Source organism: Lathyrus oleraceus, chromosome 4 (genome assembly GCF_024323335.1).
Source record: "Lathyrus oleraceus cultivar Zhongwan6 chromosome 4, CAAS_Psat_ZW6_1.0, whole genome shotgun sequence".
Taxonomy (NCBI): domain Eukaryota; kingdom Viridiplantae; phylum Streptophyta; class Magnoliopsida; order Fabales; family Fabaceae; genus Lathyrus; species Lathyrus oleraceus.
The window spans coordinates 225379812-225392042 of record NC_066582.1 but is presented as its reverse complement, the minus strand read 5'-3'; the positions used below and the strand labels follow the sequence as shown (position 1 = coordinate 225392042).

The following is a 12231-nucleotide window of genomic DNA, read 5'->3' as shown; positions in this document are numbered from 1 at the left end:
AAGTTCTTTACCAATTTTCCTTTACATTTACCAGTCATTTATCCTTTGCATTTACTTTATGCAATTTATTCTTCGCCATTTATTTTTCGCCATTTATCTTAGTCTTGTTAAGTTTACTTTTACTTAAGCACTTTTAGTCAATATCTTTCGTACATGAAAGACTTAGTAAACCAAATAAAGGATACAAAGGTTGTTCTAAAGAGTTACAAAGTTATTTAAATTTGCACATGTCCTAGGATTTGTATGGTTGATCCTGCAAGTAACCCAATTCAATAAGTTTTGGAAAACCAGAGGTTGTTCGCCAAAATCAACAGCGAACAGCATCTCACTTTCTTCTTCTTCATCATCAACGATGTCGACTTCAGCTTCAACTTCATATAAATCTACATCTTCAGCTTCCTCTGAATTTACAAATGCAGGTTCAGATTAATCAATTATTTGAGATTATTGAAATGGAAGAGTTTGTTGGAGTAAAGTTTACAATTCAATATAGTTGAAACCAGAATGTTCGTGACTAACAAACAAATTTTTAACATCTTCATCATCTCGAACCATGAGCAAATAAAATTTAACATGGTTGTTTTAAAAAAAACTGGATTTTGATATAAAATTTGTGATACAGGACCAAACCCTAGTTTTTATTCTATTATATTTTTCAACTACAAGAGTTTTGAATTTCTATTGATTGTAAATCAAACAACTCCGGTGTTTCAAAAACCAAACCCAGATACATCACATCAATATGTCTCTCCATTGTAGTGAGCATTAATAATGTATCTTGGTGTTCATGACATAGCTTGAATATTTTGGTATGAGAATGATCCTTTGTAGTGAAAATTAATAATGTATCTCAACAAATGTCCTAGACAATGCATCACTCAGTATCACAATCACTTGGATCACCTTACACCAGAAGATGTATTTCCACTAAACAAATCAATTCATAATAATTTATTTTTAATATTACCCATTTTATAATCTAATATATTTTCCTCTACAATTTATTTGACGTCCATATCTAAACTTGGAACATCAACATGAAGTCAGAGAAGAAGATGCAACTATTTAGACGACATGCACGTTGATCATCATGTTCACCACTATGGAGATGTGGCATAGTGACCGTGTGAAACAGCGGTTCGTAATGCTTCAAAACATCTCAGATCCCTCGATGCGCCTCAAACAATGGCACAAACGAAAAATTAATGAACAATGGAGCTTTGACAATTGAAAGGACTTCGCTAAATCTGAGTGTCGTAAATGGAGGCATCGTCATGACCATGTGTTACGTGACGTTGTGATGTCAACCCAATCTAAACCAACTAATAATTATATGGCTTGGCACATATCGGTCGCAACCGGATTTGTCTCCTGAGGTAGGTATCTATACGACCCATGCCACACCACTTACACACAAGAAGCTTCAACGTCTAACCCCCTACAAAATTATCAGACCAATTACTCTCAATCCTACCCAACAAAATTACCGACCCACAAACACATAAATCCACAACCAAAACATGTCAGACACCCAACCATAATACCAAGAGTGTACCTCATACCATCGCCAACAATATGACTATTATCAAGACACCCAAAATACATATGCCTCAAACACATCATCCTACCATAGCCAAAACACTCAAGGAACTTATAACACTAAACTCTTCTTCATACCATAGTCAAAACGCTCAAACATCACAACAATCACATGTCTATCAAACACCAAAACAACCATTCCAACATTTCTCCAACGAATCTTTCACACCAATGTCTCCCTTCAATCTTCCATGCCAAACACCAGTAACCTCATCAACACATCCCAACTACTCTAGTATAGATCGTGAACTCAGTTACGACAATGTGTCACTCCATACACAAGACTTCTTAGAAATGCAAGAACTTTTTAGGAATTTTGGTGATATTCTGGAGACCTCAAATCTTCAAACACCTGAGATGAATGAACAACGAGTGCAACAAGTTGGGGTAGGTAGAGGTGTGGAACCGATCACCCGTATGACCAACCTGGTCGTCATCGTTAGTATATGTAAAATTATTTTAAATTAAATATTAATGTTTATTATTTATCTGTAAAATTATTTTAAATTAAATATTAATATTTATTATTTATATGTTAAAAAACACTATACACACCGGCGTCACCTTTAAAAATATATACACTGACGCTAATTGGATTGATAATATCATTTACATACGACAATTCAATTGACGCCATCATTGAAAAAATAGGTATAATCGTCTATCGTCTGATGTCACCGCAACGTTTTAATTTTTTTTTTGTTTGAAAAAAAAATAAATTTATAAAAAAATTAAAACCTAAATTATTTTTGAGAATAAAATAAAAAATATAATTATTTGGATAAAAAATTTACCAATTTCTCGTAAGAAAATATCAAACTTTAAGCACAGCTCACGGTCGGCCATGTCTAATCCGAAGAATGGGCCAAAATAATTAAAAGGAAGTGTCCATACCCCAAAGTTAGTGGATCCACTCCCATGAATATACATATTATGGCAAGTCGGTGCAGTGTATTTATGGTAAGGGATGAGATCTAAAAATCTCCAACCATTTGAACTATGACAGTACAATAAGCCACAAGATGTGAGTCAGCAGCAATAAAAATCCAATGCTATTTGGATAAGATTGTTTTTCTTATAGCTTGAAAACGCAAGACAGTTATTTTGGGACCCAATACAGTGCCACTCATCATTTCTATATATGAAAACCTGATCCTCAATCTTCTTCAACTTATTACAACAACGTCGCATTCCACCCTACCATGCTCTCAGTATCTTCTCTCTCACCTCTCAGCACCGTCGCCACTTTCTCCGGCAAAACCATCTCATCAAAACCGTGCCACGTCAGACCGCGAAGAATATTCGTTTCTGCCACCGCCACTACAACCGAAGCTATCTCTTCTCAGCTACCCCGCGGCATGGCTTCCGGCTCGCTTTACGAGATTCTTGGAATTGCGGCAGCCGCTTCCGATCAGGAAATTAAGACAGCGTACCGGCGTCTCGCGAGAGTTTCTCACCCTGACGTGGCGGCGGTTCATCGGAAGAATTCTTCGGCGGATGAGTTCATGAAGATTCATGCTGCGTACTCGACTCTGTCGGATCCCGAAAAGCGTGCAAACTATGATAGAAGTTTGTTCCGTCGTCGGCAACCGCTGACGGCGAGTAGGTTTTCTGGATACAGAATTCGGAACTGGGAAACGGACCAGTGCTGGTAGCGAGTTGACCCAGACTGAGTTGAATTGATATTTGTATCTTAAGGCGCAGTTATTATTAGATCGCCTTTGAGTATCTTATTCTTAATTACTACTAGTATTCTAAGACTAATACTAATTATTACTTAAACTTAATCACCAGATTATATCTTATTCTTGATTGAGATATGCGAAGGTAGAGGTCTTTATATATATATATATATATATATATATATATATATATATATATATATATATATATATATATATATATATATATATATATATATATGATAATTCTACCAACGAGAAAGTCAGAATTGTCTTTTAATCGGTTGAATACTCTCAACCCTCTGAAAATGTGAATATTATTTTTCTTTTGATATCTTCTTTACTCGAGGTCTGTCAGTGACCATTCAAGGTGATTGTCATCTTTTAACGATAGTTGACAATTAAATTTGACTGTTCGATCTTGTATTGTAAATTGTAATGCATTCAATCAGGCATAAATGCTTTTGCCTTCATGTCTTTAATCCAAATATTCCATGTGTATTGATTGAGATTTGTTAACGATTGTCTGGCGCGCCTCAAATGTTCGATCTTTCTCGAGCGAGCCAACTCTCATTTTTCTAGACGTGGTAACCTTTAACTATAACCGGGTAATGATGGTTGCCTGACTGTTCAGCTTACACTAGTTGTGATGATTGCCAAAATCCTTGGGAATATCAATAATTCATGACATATCCCTACCTCATGTAGCACTACGAGGATATAAACAAATTCATTCGTTCGTTTGTCTCGCCACACACCCTAATATATAGACTACATAATTTTTCATCTTCATCACCTCTTTACTTCCTCCTGTATTTTTGCAGCAGGTTCTCTTGCATTTTCACCCTTCTTTGTCTTGCATCTCCATCAATCGCTCATAACACCAGGTAAACTTCTATTTCCCTTATAATTTCTTTATATCTTTCTTCATATTGTTTATTCGAGAGTATGATTCATCTGAAATAGTCAAAGAGCCCAAAAACAATAATAAGAGATGTGAGTTGTGGACTTATAGAAAATGGGTACAGGGAAAGTGGATTGGAAGTTTGTAGAGGTGAACTTGTTTGGTAGTTACAAGAGTTCATCTAGTGGTAGTTCAGGGAGTGGATCCCCTAGTAATAGTGAAACTGATTTAGTGTCTTCTTCCTCATATTCGACTAGATCCGCCATGACTCACAACCTCTAATCATAACTCATTTTCCAAAGAGACTATAAACATTGATTCAGTTTGTCTTGAAGATGATTGGGTACAAGCTTTCCGATTAGATCTAGAGTTGTCCAATATTGGGAATAAGGCTAACGTGATACTAGAGTCGTGCTAATCACGCAAGAAAAATTGCATGCAACTATTTACCATGAAATTTAATAAACAATACTAGAAGTATAGAATATCCCTTCCATCTAGCTTGTATAAACTGAGCTAATAAAGTTCAGTTAGGTGTAACAAACTATAAATACTAACTGATGTAACAAAATGTGAATATAGAATTCAGTTATGCAATTCTGTTAGACTCTCTCTCTCTCTCTCTCTCTCTCTCTCTCTCTTCACTCTCTCTCTATTTTGTTCCATCTTCTCTCTCTATGGTTTTCTCCAATTCTAACATGGTATCATAGAACTTCCTTTTGATCCTCGGTTCCTATATTCGCTTCGATCATGGGGACTCCATCGTCAGCTTCTCAGGCAACCATTGGTTACAGTGTTAGCTCCGCCGCTGCAAACACAACATTCAAATAAAAAATTTCCGTAAAATTGGACTAAACTAACTATCGCCAGTGGAAACAAAAGGTTGAAGAAGTGCTTCGTGGAACAAAAATGGTGAAATTCGTCGTCACTCCTCAAATTCCAGAACGTTTCCTCACTGTTGTTGATCGCAAAGTTGGATCTGAGAATCCTAGCTATATCGCATGGGAAAAATAGGATACATTACTTTGCACGTGGCTGCTCTCGACAATCTTTGATTCTCTTCTCTCTCGATTCGTTATGTTACGTCACTCCTGGAAAGTTTGGGAAGAGATTCATGTATTATGTCACACGCAAATGAAAACTCTCTCTCTTCAACTCAAATCGGAGCTTCGTTCTCTCTCAAAAGGTACCAGGTTTATTTCATACTTTCTTGCTCATGTCCGTACGACTGTCGATACACTGATGTCCATCGGTGGTCCGGTTATGCACAATGATCAAATTAAACTCATCCTCGAAGCTTTACCTTTTGAATTTGACTCAATAGTAGTTGTAGTAAACTCGAAATCGAAATTCATTTCTTTGGATGAACTTGAATCGTTGTTTATTACTCAAGAATCTAGGGTTGCGAAGTCAAAGAAAGATGTAATTGTGGTTTTAACTGTTAAACTCACTCGAGGAGGTGTGCAAGTAGTAAATTCCAACTATAAAAATCCTGAAAATCCTGATTCTAACAGTGGTAACTCTCATGGTTTTGGCCATGAAAGCTATTTTCGAGGAAGAGGTACTCGTGGAGGAAGGTTTCGAGGTTGTGGTGCTCGCAATGCCAATAGGAATTCTGTTCAATCTAAAAGTTATTACAAAATAGGCCATGATGCTGGTTATTGCTATTATCGGCATACACATGATCCATATGGTTCCAACACCTGTTAGAACAAGATTTGATTTTGCATCTATACCTTGAGTTTTGATGATAAAAATGTTGTATTTGTGTAAGAACAATTTTGGACCCTAATGGTTTGTTATTGTGTAGCTTTAACAAATAATTTTGATTCTGATCATATGATGTGTAACATCATCAATTTTTGGACTTTGTGTTCCAAATTCTCTTATGCGTTACAATTAGAAATTCTGAAAGACGTCAATATTGTTGCTGCAATGTTCTTTCTGCTTCTGCGTCATCTCACCCATTAGAAGCTTCTGAGGAGACATTATGTTATTGTTGCAATGTTCTCTCAATTGTTTTGCTTCTGGACGATACTCTGGTCAACAAGCTTCTGAAGAATGGCAAGCTTCTGAAGTTTTGTTATGTAGATGAAGATTCTGAAGATCTCAAAACAGACGATTGAAGTTATCAAGGTTCTGACTGAGGTTTTTAAAGACTTTGAAGATTCTGAAGACTCTGAAGAATTCAAGCCAAACTACTGACGCTGTCAAGGTTCTAAAGTTTCTGAATCCAACTCTTTATTTCTTCACTTCATGCTTCACTCATCTTTTATCAGTAGCCAATGAATCTGAAGATAAGATCAAATGGGAACATGATCCAATAGTACATAGTACAAATCAAACAATCTTTTCACTACCTGATTTCGTGGGCAAGGACTGTACTATTTATCACATATGTCACTGAATTTGTGGGAGAAATGACGTACATGGTGTCATTCCTTTCTCATCCAACAGTGGACAGCCGCTCAAGAAGCTTTCCCAATTTTTCCCTCCAATGGTCACATGCTTACACTATATAAGCATGCATTGGAGACTTGAAGAACTCTCGCTTGCTCTCTTGCTGCTGAACTACACAAGCTAATTTTCTTTGTGAAAAGCTAATCTATTGTATTCAATTTTCTTTAAGTATTTATTATTCATTTGTGTAAAATTTGCTTTTGGAGAAGCATCTTGTAACACATAAACTTGTATTCAAACTATTTGTTTGATTCCTTGAGGAGGTTATCCTTGATAAGACAAAGAAAGCTTTTCTTTGTGAATCCTTGAGGAAACTAAGGTTTAGTTGGATCCTTGAGAAGACAAAGAAGGGTATTCTTTGTGTTTATTGTAATTTGTTGAGTATAGTGGATTAAGTCCTTGTGTATAAGGCAAATCATCCTGGCGGGTGGACTGGATTAGCTTTGAGTTTCAAACAAACCAAGATAAAAATCATTGTGCTCTTATCTCTTCATTATTCAACTTGTTAGTAAAGTTTTTGTTTTGGAAAAAGCTTTTGCTTTAAAAACCCAATTCAACCCCCCCCCCTTTCTTGTGTTTCTCACACCTTCAATTGGCATCAGAGCTCCGGTTCTGATTGTGATAAAAAGTTTTTTTCAACACCTCACAATGTTCAGTACCGATCCAGTTGTGTGAGAAACAATGGTTGCTGCTAACGTTGATAATGATAAAGATCATTACAGTGCTAAATCACATATTTTTTATGGTGAAAAAATTGACTACTGGAAAGACATAATAGAAAGTTTCTTTTTTGGTTACGATGTTGATCTTTGGAATCTCGTAGTTGATGGCTATGTTCACCTTGTAAATGCTGAAGGAAATATGTTAGCAAGAAGTGATGTGTCTGATCAACAAAAGAAAGACTTCAAAAATCATCATAAGTCCATAACCATTTTTCTCAATGTTATCTCTTATACTGAGTATGAGAAGATAACAAACAGAGATTCTGCCAAATCCATTTTTGACTCTCTGAGAATGACTCATGAGGGAAAGGCTCAAGTAAAGGAAACAAAGGTCTTGGCCTTAATCTCGAAATATGAGGATTTCAAAATGGAAGATGATGAGAATGTTGAAACCATGTTCTCAAGGTTTCAGATGCTTGTTGCAGGACTTAAGATTCTGGACAAAGGGTATTCTACAACTGATCATGTCAAGAAAATTATCAGAAGTCTTCCCTAAAAATGGAGACCTATGGTAACTGCTCTAAAGCTGGCTAAGGATTTTAATAACATCAGTCTTGAAGAACTTGTAAGTTCTTTAAGAAGTCATGAGATTGAGCTAGAAGAAGATGAACCTCAGAGGAGAGGTAAATCTATAGCTCTAAAGTCTAAGTCTGAGAAGACTAGAGCATATCAAGCTGAGGAGGTATAAGAAGGATTTGATGAAGACTTAGAAGACGATGATGAACTATCTCTAATCTCAAGAAGATTCATCAGACTCTGGAAACACAGGTAAAATGGTCAAGGAAAATTCAAAGGAGTCAGAATGATTGTTGGTAACTTCGAATCCTCTTCTGGTCAAAAGAAGCAAACTTCTAGAAAATAAGTTATCTGTTTCGAGTGCAAGGAGCCAGGTCATTACAAGAATGATTGTCCCAAGCTGAAGAAGGACAGAAAGCCCAAAAAGAACTTCTCCAAAGTCAAGAAAGGGTTGATGGATACCTGGGATGACTCAAAATTTGAAGAAGAAGATTCTGACGAAGAAAAAGCTAATGTTGCACTAATGGAAACTATTGAGGATCCCATAAGCTCTAAGGAACCAAAAGACAAGCTTCTGTCTGAATCAGAATCAGACTCTGATTCTGAAGAGGTATTTTCTAATCTATCTCGTTATGATATTGAAATTTGTCTTTCTAAAATGCTGGAAAAGTACCAGAGTCTTTAAAGCAAATACAAGGACCTTAAAAAAGTCCAAGTAACTGCTTCTGAAAGTCAGAAAGAGCTTGAGAGGAGGAAATAACTTCAGAAGCTTCTGATACTAATTGCGTCATCAGATATGACAAAGCATTCAAATACTTTTTTTTGGCTAAAAGCGTAGATAGAGGCAAAATGGCTTCCTTGATCTATGGAGTTAGCAGAAATGGTAGGAAAGGTTTAGGTTGTATAGAAACTACAAAACCTGACAAAAGTCAGAAGGTTAAACCAAAACCTCTCTATGTGCATTTTGTGCCTACTAGCACTGAGACTGATATTACTGCACAAACACAAAAGCATATAAAGGATAAGAACTGGGTTCTGAAACCTAAGTATCATGCATAAATTTCTCATGATTATCTTGCTGCTAAAAGACCCAAAGTTGTAAGAAACTTTTGGAAAACTAAGAAAAGAGGACCCAGAAAGTGGTTACCTAAGGATAAAATCATTTATGTTGCAGACATCTTTAACAGCTCGGCTGAAGCACCAATCATGGTATCTGTGTAGCGGTGTATTCGTCACTTTATGATTTATTGATTAAACCAAAAGCAAAGCATACAAAGAATCGAGTCGCCACCGCACTTTTATTTATCCTAAGGAATGGCTAAAAAGCGAACAAAAGCCTAAGAAGTTTTACACGTAGAAAACCAATGAAAAGATCAGAGAATCTGGATAAGGGGTAAATTACGCAATGGGAAGGTGTTAGGCACCCAAAACGTCCTAGGTACTCCTAGGGAGCCCTTTTCACACTTGTTGTATAAGAAAAAGTTTATTTGTTATGACATATTGTGCAAACATGAATGGGATGATGAGAAAAGAATATACAATTTTTATTGTTTTTGTGTTTGAACGGATGAACCCGTTGCCTACGTACCTTCCATGAAAGGTAAGGATCAAAACGCCGTAGTTCGGCTAAAAGATTTCCAAAAATTAGTGAGTTCATTTTAAAACAAGAGCACTAAGGCTTTTCATTACCAATGGGAGAAAACTCAACCCGAATCAACAATCCACCATGCGAGGACGGTTTCAACATACTAGTGAGGGGTTAACCCTATAATAAGTATGGAAGACTTACAATCAACTCACTAAGGACAAGGTAAGATTTACATCAACCACTATGGTAATTGAAACCTATGGCTAATGTATGAAAACATATTAACAATGGACAAAGCCACAAAACAATTGAATGGGTGAAGTTAATTGATTAGGAATATTCACAAAATATGGTCAAAGTATGATTAAGATTCAATTCAGAAAGAAGTGTTATGAAATGGAGTTTGAAAAGTCAAGGACTTAGGGTCCAGGTTTCTAATTTGAAAAGGGCATGAAGATGTTTGCACAACAAGTCAAAGTTTTAGAGCAACATGTGAAAAGGTTTAGGACAAAGAGGGGTGAATGGATAATGGAGTGCAAAACTTCTTAGAAAGGTTCACCTCTTGAAACCATATAAAAGATGATTCAAGTGTGTCCTTAGGAATAGGCAAAAGAGCAATAACAAACAAGCACAACAAATGATACCGGAGGCCAATTGCTGGGCTTACTCCAATCTCACAAACAAAGGTGGATACCGGATACCAATAAATGGATTTACACCAGTCTCCTAAAACAAACAAGGATGTCAGATGCCAATAAATGGACTTATTCCAACCTCCTAAAGCAAAACAAAACCTGGATATCAGATGCCAATTGCTGGGCTTACTCTAATCTCCTATCAAAACAAAACATGGATGTCAGATGCCAATTGTTGGGCTTACTCTAATCTCCTATCAAAACAAAACATGGATGTCAGATGCCAATCTATCTGGACTTACTCTAACCTCCAAAGGATGATCATAGGAATAACAAATGCCAACAACATGGTCTTACAATTGCATCCTCACATACAACAAACACACAAGCAATAAGCAAAGAGGACATAAGTGGCCAATGAAATGGTCTTATACTCAATCCCTTCCAAATCATAGGAACAATGGCCAATTAGTGGACTTACAGTTGTCCTCAATGGGCAAACTCAAACAAATCACAAGGATATGAAATTATGATCATGCAATAATGAACAATTAATGATGATAAATGCACAAAGGCAAACAAGCAAACATGTACAGATGAATCAAGCAATCAATCAAACAAAGTCATTTAGCACACACTATATCCAAGCAATTAGGCTCAAGCAAGGGTTAGACTTTAAAGTCATCTGGAATGAGGGAAATGGTGCTCTTAACCTTAACATTGAGAGTTAAGGTGAAGCAGATGAAAGGATATGAGGGGTGTGCCTCATCACTCTTATCCCTGGTCAGGGAGAGCTTTGAATATCAAAAGGTGCGGGAGTTCAGAAAGTTGGAACTCTCTCCACAAGTTAATGACTCGATAGATCTTGGGTTAAGATCCACAATGCTACAACTTGTAATGTGAGAAAAGGGATGACACACAGAATAGTAGGAGATGGACTACACATCTCTTCTATCTACCAATTGCCTTATCAAAAGGACTTTTCCTGCTTGGGGACAAAAACAATCACAAACATTGCCTCTTAAGGAGGACTTCAGACAGGTGCCTGGCCAAGTAACAGACCAGGTCTTCCAGACTACATGAAGAAGAGATGTTATACCTCAATGCTTAAGCTATCAAGCAAAGCAAAATCAAGTTCACAATGAACTATAGCAACTAAGGTACCTGTAGAAACATCAAACAAATCAGTATGCTATACAGACAATCAACCAACAGTTAATGCAACAGACAACCAATATAGGCAAAGGCATAAGCCACAAGTCAATCCCAATTGAATCAACTTCAACCTACAAAACACACATTAGTAATCAAAAGCAAATATCAAATGCTCTCAAGATGAGGCATCATCAATTGTGTAACTTGCATGTGCAACCTGAAACAAAACTTCAAACATGAGAGGTAAACCCTTAGGCCAAAGCCTAGGGTCAAATATGAGGAAAAAATTTAAAACAGAACATGAAAATTGACCAAAATCAAGATTAATCAATTAAGAACAAAGTCCAATTGGTCTCATATCAAAACTATGCACCAAATCCATTTCATAAGCAAATCATGTCAAAGTGTGCAAGTTGAAACACATTGGAGCAAACAGAATGAACCAATTCAAATCAAATCAACAATGGCTCAATAAATTCCAAGAAAAATCATGCCTAAACAGAACACATCAAAGGATTAACACACCAAAAATCATGGTATTTGGATAAGTGGAAGCATGTCAATTAAAATCAACAAGTCAAGGTATGCACAAACAAGTTCAAACAAGACCACAAATGGTGCACCAACTTAAGGCAATCCTAAAACAGAAATGACATAAGATAAATGAACCAAACCAAAGCCAAAATGAACTTCAACATGTTAAGAATCAATTTACAAAATTTCAAGCTCATATGATAGGGCATAAGAATTTCACAAATCATGGAAGTTCAACACTCATCCAAAGTCCAAACATGACAAGCCAGAAGAGAAAATCTTAAACAAATTGGAAATGCCTTAAAAAAAAACCACAAAAAATCATGATCAAACTTAACATCCAGAAGAATCAACATGCAAAGAAAAAGATTAATTGGCATTCAATAGGCATGGTAAATAAAATCAGCAAGTTGGACAAGAAATGGTGTGACACACA

At 36.3% G+C, this 12231-nt stretch overlaps 1 protein-coding gene across 1 annotated transcript; it reads left to right on the top strand.

Moving 5' to 3' along the window:
* The first annotated feature begins 2588 nt into the window (after window positions 1–2588).
* LOC127074693 (chaperone protein dnaJ 11, chloroplastic) lies at window positions 2589–3386 on the top strand. The gene has a single exon (XM_051016037.1). It carries the CDS (start codon window positions 2802–2804, stop codon window positions 3252–3254), a length of 453 nt encoding a protein of 150 aa, XP_050871994.1. The 5' UTR covers window positions 2589–2801; the 3' UTR covers window positions 3255–3386.
* Window positions 3387–12231: the final 8845 nt, after the last annotated feature.